General features: G+C 40.1%; 1 protein-coding gene across 3 annotated transcripts; it reads right to left on the bottom strand.

Annotated features, from left to right (window-relative positions):
- Window positions 1-5,081: 5,081 nt before the first annotated feature.
- LOC106590198 (E3 ubiquitin/ISG15 ligase TRIM25) lies at window positions 5,082-9,118 on the bottom strand. Of its 3 annotated transcripts, none has more exons than XM_014180951.3 (10): window positions 8,485-9,118; window positions 8,288-8,383; window positions 7,596-7,829; window positions 7,285-7,444; window positions 6,966-7,012; window positions 6,637-6,876; window positions 6,372-6,512; window positions 5,797-6,042; window positions 5,541-5,645; window positions 5,082-5,333 (listed from the first exon to the last, which is right to left on the bottom strand). In XM_014180951.3, exons 1-10 carry the CDS (start codon window positions 9,082-9,084, stop codon window positions 5,322-5,324), a joined length of 1,881 nt encoding a protein of 626 aa, XP_014036426.3. In that variant the 5' UTR covers window positions 9,085-9,118; the 3' UTR covers window positions 5,082-5,321. The 3 variants fall into 3 exon arrangements, with proteins under 3 accessions (XP_014036426.3, XP_014036428.3, XP_014036429.1); XM_014180953.3 differs by having other exon boundaries at window positions 5,797-6,015; window positions 8,485-9,117; XM_014180954.3 differs by lacking the exon at window positions 5,797-6,042 and having other exon boundaries at window positions 8,485-9,116.
- Between the last annotated feature and the right edge of the window lie 8,072 nt (window positions 9,119-17,190).

Raw genomic sequence — 17,190 nt, 5'->3', positions numbered from 1 at the left:
ATTTGTGGGCAGAACTGAAAAAGCATGTGCGAGCAAAGAGGCCTACAAACCTGACTCTGTTACACCAGCTCTGTCAGGAGGAATGGGCCAAAATTCACCCAACTTATTGTGGGAAGCTTGTGGAAGGCTACCTGAAACGTTTGACCCAAGTTAAACAATTTAAAGGCAATGGTACCACATACTAATTGAGTGTATGTAAACTTCTGACCCACTGGGAATGTGATGGAAAAAATAACAGCTGAAATAAATCATTCTCTCTGCTATTATTCTGACATTTCACATTCTTAAAATAAAGTGGTGATCCTAACTGACCTAAGACAGGGAATTTTTACTCGGATTAAATGTCAGGAATTGTGAAACCCTGAGTTGCATGCATTTGGCTAAGGTGTATGTAAAATACCGACTTCAATTATATATATGCATTCGTGAAATGTTAGGTGCTTTGTGTTTGTTTTGCATGGCCACTGATGTGATTGATTTGCGGTATAATTACATCGGAGTGGAAGGTGGCGAGATGACATGTCCTTTTTACAAATTGACGTCTGGTTTCACATGAGGTTATTGTCATTCATTGTACATTTGTACATATTACGCTTCTTTTTTTTAGCTACTGTAACCATGTTTTCAGACCTGCTTCGAACTTTGCCTGCTTTGATAGTCATAAGAGCAGATTAACCACCATAACTCTGTACCGAAACAAGAAGTACTTTAAAGGATCATTGCTAGAGGTTGACAAAAACACTCATGCGAAGGATGCATTGACTGTGGACCCCATTGCTTACTCAGTAAAGGAGGTACAGTAAAACTTGTATGTTTTTATGAGCACTTGCATTCCACCGTTGTGATCATTCCAATGAAAATGAAGGGTAATTGAATGAGTAAATGAAGTGTGAGCACATTGAAGCAGTTTGCACTCAGCATTCATGACACAGGCAAACACACACACACACACACACACACACACACACACACACACACACACACACACACACACACACACACACACACACACACACACACACAGAGAGAGTGCCTGGATATTGGCCATATATCACGCACCCCTAAAGTGCCTTATTGCTATTATAAACTGGTTACCAACGTAATTAGAGCAGTACAAATACATGTTTTGTAATACCCGTGGTATACGGTCTGATATACTATGGCTGTCAGCCAATCAACATTCAGAGCTCGAACCACCCAGTTAATAATTAAGCAATTAGGCACATGGGGGTGTGGTATATGGCCAATATACCATGGCTAAGGGCTGTTCCTAGTACGACGCAACGCGGAGTGCCTGAATACAGCCCTTAGCCGTGGTATATTGGCCATATACCACAAACCCCCGAGGTGCCATATTGCTATTATAACTGGTTACAAATATAATTAGAGCAGTAAAAATAAATGTTTTGTCATACCCATGGTATACGGTATGATATACCACGGCTGTCAGCCAATCAGCATTCAGGGCTCGAACCACCCAGTTTATAATTTATTGTTGAATACTCGTTTCTGATTGGTTAAAAGGGCATTCTAGAATGGACATTAAAACCAGATAACTGGACAGTTAGATATCGGGACACCTTGCAATCATGACGCAATGAGCGCCTACACATGCAGACCTTACTTGCTACAAAGTTACAGAATGCTAAACCAACAACCACACAAAACGGATTTAGAAAAATTGTAAATGCAGGTCTTACGAGGAACAAACTTTGCTTGCAGACTTTCATTGATTTGTTTTTGCAGAGACATATTTTGGGAACGTCTGGTGACTTAACGTGGTGAGTGATGAACAAGAATGTATCTGGTCCCTACTGTTGCTGTCAAATACTTCCACGTTTCTAGTTTGACCAGCTGTTTTCAGCAACTGATATTTTTTAATTTGGTTGTCATATAGGCAGGTTTGCTAGCAACAATTTTCCAAATTTCTAGCCTAGTGTTGGATATACAATGCGATCTCCTAGTTATGAAGTGTTGAGTGTCCTGACGAGAAGGCAAACTTTTCTACCAATGCCAGGCAAAATCAGCCATTATCAGCTCATTGTTATGGATGTATCCAAATGAATGTCAACAGAAAACAGCTACTTTGCTGTTACTCTACCTGCAAAGGTTGTGACTGTGTGAGCCGTAGCTAGCTGGCTAGCTAGCAAGCAAGGAATAAGAACGCTGCCAGCGAGCATGGCAACGGAACATAAAAAACGAATGGCTGGGTCGCGTCCATAAATATCGAACTAAACGAACGAATGACTGGGTCCAAAAGATGAGAAAGTATGAATTCACTTATAAAGATGAAAATATCAACAACAACAAAAAAGTATTTCTACAGGTAAAGTAAATGTGTGCTTTCATATTGTTTTCTTTGGCAACTGTAAGCAGTTGTATTTTATTGTTAGCCTGCAATACTTTATTATAAAAGGTGGCTATTTTGTCTATGTTCCACAAACACTTTTTCACATGTGAAATCATGTTATTTTCCACATGTGAAATCATGTGGTTTTCCGTAAGGGATTCTATGTTAGAAATACATTTGATTTGTCAAGACACTAAGTCGGTCAAACTGCCTACTTTTTCATGTCTTACCCACACTTTACCTGGAATTAGGGCAAACTAGTGTTATGTAGCTGTAACATCGACCAATCACTATATGTTTCAGGTTAGGTGTCGTCCCCATCTCAGCTCTCAACCCATCAGTGCAGAACAGGACAATGGAAAACCCTGATTAAATAAATAAAACACAATACCTCTTTCAATGTATTCATCAATGTCTATAAAGGAGTTATTTCACTCAGGTTATGGAGGTACTATAGAAAATAACTCACATAATATGAGCATGTGGAATATGCTAGAGGTCGACGAAGACTTCTGAAAGGTCATGGTGTTCAGAGCTCATGGATGGAGCTCTCCAAGGTACGCCCCAGGCCCCGCTAACTTTCAGAGTTAGGCCCTGTCACTGTCAATAGAGAAAGAAAGAGTGAGTGAGAGTAACAAAGTGTGTGTATGTGTGTGCACGTGCTTGGTGACATCAATTGACATCAAGAGCGTGAAGTCAATGAAGAGACAGTGTATGAACTCAATTAACTCAGTGTATCATCAAAGCAAACCTTATTTGACACATGCCCCGAATACAACAAGTGTAGACTTTACCGTGAAATGCTTACTTACAAGCCCTTAACCAACAGTGCAGTTCAAGAAGAAGAAAATATTTACCAAGTAGACTAAAATAAAAAGTAATAATAAAAAGTAACACAATAATAATAACGAGGCTATATACAGGGGGCACCAGTACCGAGTCAGTGTGCGGGGGTACAGGCTAGTTGAGGTAATCTGTACATGTAGGTGGGGGCGAAGGGAATATGCATAGGTAACTAACAAACAGCGAGTAGCAGCAGTGTAAAAGAGGGGGGAGACGTTATAATTTCATGCTCTCTCTCTCTCTGTGTGTGTGTGTGTGTGTGTGTGTGTGTGTGTGTGTGTGTGTGTGTGTGTGTGTGTGTGTGTGTGGTGTGTGGTGTGTGTGTGTGTGTGTTTGAATGCTTGGTGACCTCAAGTGAGAGGTAAAAGATGAGACGACCCATGTGTTATCCCAAATGTGACTCTAATTATAATTTCACGTTATACTACTAGGAGGCACATTTGTGCACTGGGGGAAGAGGTCAACCACTAGAAGTTTGTAGAAAGACATACAAACAGGTCAGGTTAACATTTTTGGTAGGTAGTGTAAGATTCTGGTCAGTGTGTGTAATAGCGAGGAGTTGGCGAGTCGGAGGGTATGACTTTAGTTAGGGTTCATGAGTTGGGATAGTAGAGTAACAGTGTTTACCAGTGGCTGGCAGAGCTCCTTGCGTCTCTCACTACTCTCAAGAGAACACACACAGGGTTTGTTGCCTGTTACATCTAATCAGCTAAGGGAATGTGGCTGTCTCTTCCCACTGTCTTTGTGTCCTGTCATAAAGGTGGTTGTCTTTCAGCTGTTTACAGTAGATGTAAGGGTAAACAGTCCATCAAGCACACGCACTCAAATTAAGGCAGACATTACTGATGAATGACACATTTTTTGTTAAAAGCCAATCATCCATTTTCTTATCACTCATGAAGTACAGTACAGTTCAAACTCACCAACTCAACACCGATACCTTACCTAAGATTAGAATAAATCAACAGGAAGCAATAACATGGTAATGAATCGGTAATCATGTCAAACATATTCAATAGAAACACAGTCAAAAAGCCAATACATACAAACCAGACAAAGACCAAGAAGTGCTTACCACTGCATAAGGGACACAAACATTGATGAGTTGATGAACAGTTAGCTCCACAACATCTGGATGTCCGTAGGAGTGGTGTTCATTTCCCTCGTTGCACAGTAGCAGTGTCCTGGGGTTGTGCAGTGGACATTAACCTCCTCCCTTGGCCACTAAGAAACCTGAGGGGCTGGGCTCCCAAAACTAGGCCTTTTCCTGCCACAGAGAGACAGACAGATGGCCCGCATGACTCTCATTACAACCGTCTCCGGCCCGCATGACTCTCATTACAACTGTCTCCACACAGAGGGCAGGAAAAGGACTCTGGGGAAGGACACTTACCATATGCAGGGACAGGGGCGAGCACACATACATCATATGAATACATAAAGATATGCCTTTTGAATTGACTTATATCTTACTTTAAGGCTGGATAAGGGGTGGATTGCCAATCAACATACGGTGTGTGCAGTATCACTTAGTGGCCAGTAGATGGTGGTAAATGTCTTGTTTGTATGCGAGTTGTGGTTTCAATCCCCATCCCAGTCTTTCACTGTTTCAATCATACATTACCAGGAAGTTGTTCCTTCCATCACATACAGTATAATAAAAATTGCATGATTATAATTATAATTTGTAGATTATAACCCCTCTCCTCTCCCCTAGAAAATAGACTATGATTTCTCTTAGCCAATTTACCTGGTCAAATGAACACATATTTTAATGTCTGTTTCATGCAAATCCTTGTTTCTGCTGATATCTTGGTAAACCAGGTTACACAGAACTCTAATATAGAACTACAGACACTTTCGGGTAATATACATATTGTAGGGAATACATGTTTAATTTCAGTTTAATTGTATATATCAACAGCTTAAAGTCTTACATTATCATATTTCATTTCACAAATAATTATATCCAATACATGTATTCACTCTTATTACATATTGATGTGTGTGTGTGTGTGTGTGTGTGTGTGTGTGTGTGTGTGTGTGTGTGTGTGTGTGTGTGTGTGTGCGCGCGCGCGCGCGCGCGCGCGTGTGCTTCCATCTTGTCCTGTGCACATGTTCTCCCCTACTACAGATGAAGCTAGAGACCGGAAAACATACAGAGAGAAACATTACATAACTCTTGTAATCACGCAATACAATAATCAGTATTAAAGGACTGTAATTCCTACAATTGATGTATACAAACTGTACTATGGCTTGCTATTTTTTTTGCAAGAAAAATAGGCAAGCAAACAACGTTTTTTTATGTAGACGTTAAACGAGGTTGAGGGATTACTGGTCATACCTTTCGGAGGTCCAGCACATCCTGCAGCATATATCGGATTCTGGGGGAGGTTGTCCTATTCTTCACAATATTCACAATCACGTTGTAGTACTGGTCCATTCTGGGCTGTGGAAGTATAGACAGGCCAAGTGAATGTAGTTGACTGATTTATAGAATCTATTGGATTGATCTATCCAATCATTTGGGATTAAAATGCACTGTACTGTACTCGTATAAATATAACAGATCACATCAATAAATCAATACAGTGCTGTACCCTGTCCTTCTCTAAGCCCTTGCCGATGGTGGAGAGCATTGTGCACAGACACTCCAGAGAGTTATCGTCGCCATCCTTAGATAGCTTTGCGATGCAATCGTGCACAATGGCTGCTGTAAGCATCTTCAACTGGAACAACTCGCAAATTAATCTGATGTTGCCTAGAGACCGTCTGCACCACATGGCCTTGGCCTCCTCCAGTCGCTGGCTGACCTCCCCCTGGAAGGTTAGGACAGGCTTCACAAGCTGTATCAGAGTTTAATTAAGCACTTTTGATAAAATTATAATTTAATTGGGAATAAAACCATTTATTTCCACTGCAATGTAAGGAGCAAATTCCGATGTCATATACTGTATGTCAAATATGTGTTCAGTGTGTTCTGTCTATGGAGTAACCAAGGAACATTTGTTTTAATGACACACATATTGTAGTGAAATCAGGGGGTAATCACAACCAGGGCTGGGAACTAGCAACTGTCAATCCAACCCCTTAGCTGTTAAACCAAGAGATCCAAACCTCTTTCCAAGTTCACAAGGTGTCAGTTTAAGCTAGTCCCTAAAATATGTTATTGTACCTTGGTGGTGGTGTCCAGCTCCTTCTGCTTTCCTCCAAAGAGCTCAGATTTATTATTCTCAAACTCAAACTGGCATCGATTCAGCAGTAATTTACGGAAATTCAAAGTCACTCTCGGATTACATGACGTTGGCACTTTGAGCTGAAGAGTAAAAAGAATGTTACAAAAGTAAAAATGCCTGTGAATTAATGTTTTAAGTGGTCCTCACATTTGGCAAACAAGAGCTAAGAAAGGGAGATGGGCACAAACACAGTTACAGACTTACCCCCATTAGGCAGCGGCACAAGTTGGCGTAGACCACAGAGCTGGCAGGGTGTGCTATGGCCCTCTCATATATGAGGTCAATGATGCCCTTCAGCTTGTCTTCTGTGTCAATGGTGAGCTCAGTCACTACTACCATCAACTCCCCAAAGTTCTTAGGAGTCAGCCTGTCCAGGATGTGACACATAGGGACAAACAGCTTCTGCATCTGTGGATCTTCAGCTTGCATGGTTTCCTTCAAGCCCTTGAGGACAGAAATGGGTGGCATGGCAAAATATCACTGGAAATATTCATTTTAGAAGGTACTACAACACAACTACAGTAGGCACTTACCAGGTTATGTTCTACTGACTCCTCACTGACAAGATTGCCAGTTATATCTAGACCAGATCCAAAGATTAGAGAGAGATATATAAGTAGAGCGAGACAGAGAGCAGAAAAATAAATACATCAATGTGGAGCCGCTGGTAGTGTCCTAGTGGAGACTGTAGACATTGTACATTTGCACTGTCTGAGCTTTGCTACCTATTGAATACACTGTACACATCCTCAGCTGTAGATGAAGACATAAGGAAAAAGAGAATGGAAAAAAGAGAATCTTCTATACAGAACAATCCATTAAGAGACACATTGAGTCATATTTAATAAGTACCTGTTTTAGAGAACTTCACCAGTTCCTCTGAGCAGACATCCTCTAGTTTTTCTTTCAGTGCAGAGGTGGACATCTTAACTTTCTGAAAATATACTTCATGACCAACAGGTATCCTAGGTATGTCTTCAAATCCAAGGGGGGCAAATAGAGACTTGCAGCTCTAGATTCAAACAGAAATAAAAAGAGAGATGCAGGATGGTACATAGAGAGAAAACAGAAATATTTCTATGTACATGAAAATTACAAAGGAGCATAGTTACCAGAACCATATTTTTCTAATATGGTTCTGAGAGTTACTAATGCTGCAGTACCTGGAGGAAATGGATGTGATCCTCTGTCTGTGTCAGCAGTATAATGTTAGCATCAATCTTCCTCAGTTCAACATTGTCCTTCTCCAGTGTATCTAGAAGTCCTTCAGTCTCGCTCACTATATCCCTCTCCTTAGCTTTGATCATCTCTCTCACCTCAGAGCTTCTTCTCTCAATGAAGCGGATCAGCTCAGTGAAGGTCCTCTCACTGTCCACCACAGCTTCCTGTGCAGAGCACTGATAGGGAATTCAGAAAGTAGAAATGTAATTGAAGCCGCCATCGTAATGTACTTGTTTACAACCTACATTGTTGCGGTTCACAACTTACCTGGTTGTAAGTTTTAATAATTCCTGAAAACATTCTGTGGTTTTATTTTAGCATTGCAAATATGGCTCTACTTGAGCACCATGAACATGTTGCCCAGTGAGAAACAGGTTGAGTGACTAATTTCTCTGCTAATCTAACTACAGGAGAGCTGCCAGGAAATGAGCCAAGAAATGTCCCTTACATGTTTACCGACAACAGCCTGTGCCGACGAACAGTTCATTAAAAGCTTTGACTAGTACATTAGAATTCCTTACATGATTTTCTGTTGATACCCTGACACACTGCAGCCACCCTCTGCTTTTAGACGTTTCTCTTTGCAATGTGTTTTGTCCTTTAATGTTTCCATATTTTACAGGTCAAAACTTACCTTGACAGAACCCATCATGTTTTGCAGGTCCAGCATCGCAGTTTCCCTATTCTTGATCTTCTGCTGACATTCCCTTTGTACCTTCCTCACCTGTTCCTGTGAATATACATAAACCCTATTTGATAGTATTAATGCTGTGATGACAACAACAACAAGATTACATTGAAAGACAAAAGCTTTCTGGCAGTTGGGCATACCTGTTTCTTTGCTCTTTCAGCTGGAGCTACAACAGTTTCATGACCTCTGTGTTGATCTATAGCACACTGATAACAAATACATTGTTGATCAGTGCAGCAGTAGACCTCCAACAGTTTGCCATGGTGAGGGCAGATCCTCTCATTTAGTTGTGTGGAGGCTTTACGCAGACTATGTTTCTTCAAAGCTGTTGACTCATAGTGAAGCTGAATGTGAGTCTCGCAGTATGAGGCCAGACACACCAAACAGGACTTCACTGCTCTGTGTTGTTTACCAGTACAGATGTCACATGGCACATCTCCAGGTCCAGCATACGGCAGAGAAGGGGAAACTTCTTGTCCTGTCTTCTTCAGTTTCCCCACTACTTCAGTTAGCATGTTGTTTCTGCTCAGGACAGGCCTTGGGGTAAAGGTCTGTCTGCATTGAGGGCAGCTGTAGATAAGCTTTTGATCATCCTGATCCCAGTGACCCTTAATACAAACTTTACAGTAGCTGTGTCCACATGGAATAGTCACCGGATCGTTCAGTAAATCCAGACAGATTGAGCAACTAAACTCATCCAGGGACACTGAAATACAGGCCTCTGCCATGGTCACTGTCATTAAAAACACTAAGAATAGTCACATTCAGTTTCACTTCTCTGAAACAGTTCTTCTTCTTCACAATGAACTGACAGGTGCATACACCGCCACCTACTGTACTGGAGTGTGAGTTTGGTCACAACCTATCTTTTATTTATTTAACCTTTATTTAACTAGGCAAGTCAGTTTCTTATTTACAATGACGGCCTTCCCCGGCCAAACCCTAACAATGCTGGGCCAATTGTGCACCGGCCTATGGGACTCCCAATCATGACCAGTTGTGATACAGCCTGGAATCGAACCAGGGTCTGTAGTGACGCCTCTAGCACTGAGATGCAGTGCCTTAGACCGCTGCACCACTCGGGAGCTCTTTGTAACTATACCATTATATTCTCTCAACTAACCCTACGTTTCTAATAAAATAAAATTCCCAACAAACCTCATTACTCCCATCACCCCCACACAAAATACCAGCCACTCCCCATGTCCGTTCACCCTCTCTTTTTATATATTTTTTATTGAACCATTATTTAACCTCTCTGACCCTTTCAAACAACATCTCCCTTTCTACATCATACATTTTCACAAAAATTTCCTCTACCATACAGCCATTACACATTCAAGTACCATGACTCCATCTATTTCAAAGATTAATTAAACCCCGTAAACCCTAATCTCACCTACACAACATCAATTCCTCCCTTTCATCTCCATTATATATGACACTATATCCCGTACAGATTTCCTTGTACTATAAAAATGTTTGCCCATTCTACTTTCATCCCATTGTCTATGCCAGCAATCTAACCCATTTTTCAGAATCAATGTTTTAATTTCCCCTCTACCCAACTGCACCTGTATATCCACAATATTATTTTTCACGGGTCGTTTTGCTATTATATCTACTATATCATTTCCATAAACTCCTGTATGACCCCTAATCCAACAGAACTGGATTTCAATACCAATACCAATAACCCCAACAACAGCAGCATTATTTATAATCATAAATTCTCACGTTCTGACTTTCTAGATCTTAAACTACATAAAACTGATGTAGTCCCAACATATTACTACTCTTCTTGGTTGCACCTTCTCTATCCATGGCAATCCAACAATTATCACAACCCTTTCTGTTGAATATACAGACAAATCATTTGTTAGTCTCTTCCATAGATTAAAGTCAGGAATTAACACACCTGCTCCTGTCTTCCCATTCATAGGATCCTTTGAACCATCTGTATACACTGCAAGACAATAATACAACTGATTACTAATATATTGATCCACTACTGTTCCTACATTATCTTCTTCACACCACTGTTTCTTTTCTTCAATCAGGCTAAGATCAACATGTGGTCTTGAGTAAAACCACGGTGGCACATTTCTGAAAGTTTTTCAATGAGTCAGTGGGAGAGTGGCCTTTACCTGCAAGTGTAGAACATAGTTGGATAGAGGGTACACCTTTGCCATTATGGCTTCTGTGACAGCATGGGCAGCACCATTGAGGCTTATCTCCATGTTAAAGTAGTACATTTCTTTGTCATCGACTTCTATTAGTTGATTGACACTCGCTAAACAAACTGAAAGGGTGCATACTGCCAACTGGATTGTGTTGTTTGAACAGGCATTAAGCCAAGGTTGGTGATTTACTGCCATCTTCAGTTTTGGAACGTTTGCTCAGGAGTATAATTCATAGGCTGATACTTCCTGCTGATCTGGATGTTATTTTCTGTGTGATCCTTCCTTACCCTAGGGTTTCCCAAATTTGGTCCTGAGGCCCCACTTAGGTCACATTTTGGTTTTTGCCCTAGCAGTACACAGCTGATTCAAATAACCCTGCCTTAACCCATGTAAACAGTGTTTGGCCACCAAGTGCTAAAGGTCAGTACCTAAATAATGTGTGTGAAATGCTAGATAGTGTATGTGATGTAAACAGAGAGGTCTACTTTCTTTGGGACCTGAATATTGAATGGTTTTAGCTTCTCACTGTAACCAGTGCCTGTAATCTGGTTCAGGTTATTAATTAACCTACCAGGGTGTTTACAAATACTACAGGAACAAGATCATCCACATGTATAGATCACATTTTTACTAATACTGTAGAACTCTGTTCTAAAGCTGTACCCATAGCCATTGGATGCAGTGATCACAATATAGTGGCTATATCTAGGAGAACCAAGGTTCCAACAGCTGGGCCTAACATAGTGTACTAGAGATCATACAAAATATTTTGCTGTGACCCTTATGTAGATGATGTAAAACATATTTGTTGATCTGATGTGATTAATAAGGAGCATCCAGGCGCTGCATTTCATGAATTTATGAAATAGCTTCTTCCAATTATTGATAAACATGCACCTGTTAAGGAACTGTAAGGCTCCATGGATTGATGAGGAATTGAAAAACGGTATGGTTGAAAGAGATGGGCCAAAAGGAGTGGCTAATAAGTCTGGCTGCACATTTGACTAGCTGACTTATTGTAAATTGAGAAATTATGTGACAGAGCTATTTATCTAATTGAACTCAGAGGGTTTTCTTTAATGGAAGCTTTAAATGTCAAACATGTGGTGTACCCAGGGCAGTTCTCTAGGCCCTCTACTTTTTTATATATTTACCAATGACATGCCACATCTCTAAAATGAAGGGAATTGTATTTGGTACAAATCATTCCCTAAGCTCTATTTTATTTTAATTGAACCTTTATTTAACTAGGCAAGTCAGTTAAGAACAAATACTTATTTACAATGACGGCCTACACTGGCCAAACCCGGACGACGCTGGCCAATTGTTCGCCACCCTATGGGACTCCCAATCACGGCCGGTTGTGATACAGCCTGGATTCAAACCAGGGTGTCTGTAGTGATGCCACACAGAGATGCAGTGCCATAGACCGCTGCGCCACTCAGGAGACCTCAGCTGAATCTAATAATTGTCATGACTTTCCAGTCCTGAGATGGAGATCGGGGGTGCCGGCTAGGCAACAATATTTCTATTTTTGAGAATGTGGAAATGTTCTGTGGATACTAGAAGAAATCTCATGTTGAATTAATTTTGATGTTGTGACATCATGAAAGACGGTAGAACCACATAACTGTACCTCTGTCTACACTTCTCAATTATGAGGTTTGCATCAATGTTGTTTAAAATCAATGATTAAGTATCATAATACTTTTTAAAAGATAGAAATGTGATTTAAGTCTTCTAAATGAGAAAATTGTTTTTCATGTCAAGTTTACCAAGTCAGTAACCACACCCACGTGAGCACAGAGATTATGCAAAACGTAATGGAACGCCCTTTTCCCGCTGAAGAATTAACATATTAGACGTTACGTGCAGCGCCAGCTGAATACGTTACAAATGGTTGAGAAATCTACCACTCTATAGACCAAGCAGACTAAAGCGTGAGCCGGTTGTTGTAAAATGGATTAAAACGACAACTCTAAAAACTAAAACTACAAGACCAGAGAACGTTAGGACGCTGGTCCCCACGTTGAAATGGTTGCCACTCTATAGACCAAGCAGTCTAAGGTGTAATCTGAATGTTTCATAATGGTTTTAAACTCTGAAGCTATCAATCACTACAGAAGAAGCAAATCCTAGACGTCGCGTTATCAGTCTGCAGCTGTTAACGTACATAGCCTAGGACGAGAACACCGACAACCTCTGAAGCATTCTAACGAGATCAACTCTGAGAACTACTGTACAGGGTAAATCGAAGTATCCATTCTTAACACCACCATGACCAGGAGCTCTACCTAAGGACATGGTGAACTCTGGTGGCCGAACCAGTGTCATACACCCAACATCTCTGTGACCAAATGATTTGGACAATCAAGGACAACTCAATCGTAAATACATAAATTGCATACTCTTTTTCCAAATGAGAGGTTATTAGAGTGCTTCAGATTTTGTATTTCGTGAGCGTAGCTTCCCAATGTCCGATAGAGTAACTCCTTTGTCTGCCTTCCTCCCCTCTCTGAATTCGCCACTGTGTTATAACCAAACTGTCCTGCTTTGTTAGACTTCTAGAGACTATTTACTGTATAATGTTATTGTGTATTTGTGTATTCTGTAATTGTTTAATTAGTTAGTAAATAAATAATTGAGCCAACTTGTGTATCACTGATTCATCAATAAAGTAGGGTTCATGCAAACTACAAGAAATTACAATGTTCAGAATGACTGATTAGGTAATAATACATTAATAAGTAATTGTAATCGATAAGATATGAAAATATATGAAGAGAGTTAAATTCGGGAAATAATAACTCTTTAAACATCATTTTCCTGTGGTGCCCCGACTTCTTAGTTAATTCATGTTACATTAGTTTAATCACGTAATAATAATAATTACATAGAGAATTGATTTGATATAAGTCTTCACATGAATGAATAGTCACGTCACGACATAATGAATGGTGTGGATGTTGAACAAGAAGAAGACTAAATTACTTTGTGTTACCTTAGATTGTGGGGAGAGGTATGTCCGTAATAAAGAGATGTTCTGCTTTTTTGACACCACACACCACAAAGCAAGTCCTGCAGGCTCTAGTTTTGTCGTATCCCAGAACAGAGGCACATCTTGCTCTTAATTGTAATCAGAGGTCTAATATAAATACTATGCATGCCAGTCCCTCTTGGCTAAGAGTTGAGAAGAGACTGACTGCATCACTTCTTTTTATAAGAAAGAATTTGTTGAAAATTGCAAATTGCTTCCAGAGTCAACTTATGCACAGCTCTGACACACTTACACTACCAGACATGCCACCAGGGGTCTTTTCATAGCCCCCAAATCCAGAACAAATTCAAGAAAGCGTACAGTATTATTATATAGAGATAGTATTGCATGGAACTCCTTTCCATCTCATTTGCTAAAATGAAAAGCAAACCTGGTTTAAAAAAACAGACAAAGCAACACCTCACGGCACAACGCCTCTCCCTATTTGATCTAAATATTTTGTGTGTATGTATTGACATGTAGGTTGTGTGTGCCATTTTTAAATGTATGTAGATCTGTCCATGAGCTGGTCATGTCCTGGGGCCAGATTCACGAAACATGACTTACGAAAAAAATTAAGAAGCTGCTTAAGAAAAAAAATAAGATGTTCATAAGATACAGTTGAAGTCGGAAGTTTACATACAGCTTAGCCAAATACATTTAAACTCAGTTTTTCACAATTCCTGACATTTAATCCTAGTAAATATTCCCTGTCTTAGGTCAGTTAGGATCACCACTTTATTTTAAGAATGTGAAATGTTAGAATAATACTAGAGAGAATTATTTATTTCAGCTTTTATTTCTTTCATCACATTCCCAGTGGGTCAGAAGTTTACATACACTCAATTAGTATTTGGTAGCATTGCCTTTAAATTGTTTAACTTGGGTCAAATGTTTCAGGTAGCCTTCCACAAGCTTCCCACAATAAGTTGGGTGAATTTTGGCCCATTCCTCCTGACAGAGCTGGAGTAACTGAGTCAGGTTTGTAGGCCTCCTTGCTCGCACATGCTTTTTCAATTCTGCCCGCATAATTTCTATAGGATTGAGGTCATGGCTTTGTGATGGCCACTCTAATACCTTGACTTTGTTGTCCTTAAGCCATTTTGCCACAACTTTGGAAGTATGCTTGGGGTCAGTGTCCATTTGGAAGACCCATTTGCGACCAAGCTTTAACTTCCTGACTGATTTCTTGAGATGTTGCTTCAATATATCCACATCATTTTCCTGCCTCATGATGCCATCTATTTTGTGAAGTGCACCAGTCCCTCCTGCAGCAAAGCACCCCCACAACATGATGCTACCACCCCCGTGCTTCACGGTTGGGATGGTGTTCTTCGGCTTGCAAGCCTCCCCCTTTTTCCTCCAAACATAACGATGGTCATTATGGCCAAACAGTTCTATTTTTGTTTCATCAGACCAGAGGACATTTCTCCAAAAAGTATGACCTTTGTCCCCATGTGCAGTTGCAAACCGTAGTCTGGCTTTTTATAGCTGTTTTGGAGCAGTGGCTTCTTCCTTGCTTTGCAGCCTTTCAGGTTATGTCAATATAGGACTCTTTTTTACTGTGGATATAGATACTTCTGTACCTGTTTCCTCCAGCATCACAAGGTCCTTTGCTCCATGGATTGTTCTGGGATTGATTTGCACTTTTCGCACCAAAGTACGTTCATCTCTAGGAGACAGAACGTGTCTCCTTCCTGAGCGGTATGACAGCTGCGTGGTCCAATGGTGTTTATACTTGTGTACTATTGTTTGTACAGATGAATGTGGTACCTTCAGGCATTTGGAAATTGCTTCCAAGGATGAACCAGACTTCTGGAGGTCCACAATTTTTTTTCTGAGGTCTTGGCTGATTTCTTTTGATTTTCCCATGATGTCAAGCAAAGAGGCACTGAGTTTGAAGGTATGCTTTGAAATACATCCACAGGTATACCTCCAACTGATTCAAATGATGTCAATTAGTCTATCAGAAGCTTCTAAAGCCATGACATAATTTTCTTTAATTTTCCAAGCTGTTTAAAGGCACAGTCAATTTAGTGTATGTAAACTTCTGACCCACTGCAATTGTGATTATAAGTGAAATAACTGTCTGTAAACAATTGTTGGAAAAATTACTTGTGTCATGCAGAAATTAGATGTCCTAATTGACTTGCCAAAACTATAGTTTGTTAACAAGAAATTTGTGGAGTGGTTGAAAAACGAGTTTTAATGACTCCATCCTAAGTGTATGCAAACTTCCAACTTCAACTGTAGTTCGTAAATGTAATTCCTCAAAATGTTCTTCGAAATTTGTAGTTCTCTTAGGAACTTCGTAAATATATTTCTTAAGAACTTCATAAATATCTTCTTATGTGGCATTGACATTAGTGACGTGCTTGAAACCAATAAATAAGCCTATGTGACAGGAATGATAGGATTTGGCCCACTATAATAAAGTGTTGATATTTCAATTTTATTAAATGTATTTTTTTGCTTTATGTCTCGAGAATAAAAATGTTTTAGTTGGCTCGCGAACCCTTTACACACAAACAAAAAAACATAATTGTTCACACATTATAGCCATCAGACTAACGTTAGCTACTGTACATCAAAACCAAAAATGGATAACCTAGGAAAGCGCAATAAAAACTTCCGTAAACAAGAGCTTGAAGTGATGGTGGAGGAAATAGCAGCCAGGAAAAGGTTGCTGTTGGGGAGACTTGATAGCAGGTTCACTGCAGAGACCAAAAAGAGAGGATGGGCGAGAGTGGCTGAGTCTGTCTCTGCCATCTGGGGTATGGCAAGGGACAGTGACGCCGTAAAAAAAGAAGTGTTCCGACATCAAGTCCGCTGCTAAGAAGAAGGGAGCTGAGAGACCATTTATGTGGACCAGCTGGAGGAGGTGTCATCCATCAGAGATGGTGGTAGAGGGACTGCGCGACCGTTAAATTAGTTAGCTACCTTAGCTAGCTAACATGTAAATACATTATAGCCAACATAGCTAACGACGTTAACGTTAGCTAAGTTCTTCTTTGCAAATTGACGAGATAGCGCCAGCTATTCAACACTTCTAGAATATTGGAATATATTGTTAATTACTAGCTAGCCAGATAATGCGTGTTTAATTTGTATTCTTGCAGCATTTAAATATCCTGAAGCCAACTGTTTCTGTGGCGCAAGAAAACATGAATGGTTACAAAAGTACCCATTCGTCTCAAAACAAGGGTTTAGCTGTCCTAAAGTTAAGTACATTTCCAGGAAGAAATCCTAAAGCATTATTTTCAAGAATCCCATTTCTTCTTAACTTTTTTCTTTGGAAGAAACTTAGGAAAAACTTTAAGAACATTTCTTATAAGTTCACTGAGGAATAGCACTTTGCTTAACTTTCTTCTTAAGTCTAAAGATAAGGGGAAAAATGCCAGTTAAGAAATGTATTCTTAAAGTTTTGTTAATCCGGCCCCTGGACCCCAGGAAGAGTAGCTGCGGCTTTCACAACAGATAATGGGGATCCTAATAAAATACAAAAAATACCATAGGAAGTCCCACCCAATTGACTAGTCCATGCTAAAACAAACTTTGGGGCAAGTTTGCCCTCTATCCAATTCCTCTGTGTAGAGGTGTTGCCAAAATAGCTTAAAGGGAAAGTG

This window comes from Salmo salar, chromosome 29 (genome assembly GCF_965601325.2).
Source record: "Salmo salar chromosome 29, fSalSal1, whole genome shotgun sequence".
NCBI lineage: Eukaryota > Metazoa > Chordata > Actinopteri > Salmoniformes > Salmonidae > Salmo > Salmo salar.
Note: the sequence above shows the minus strand (reverse complement) of the source record. Positions and strands in the feature narration are given on the sequence as shown.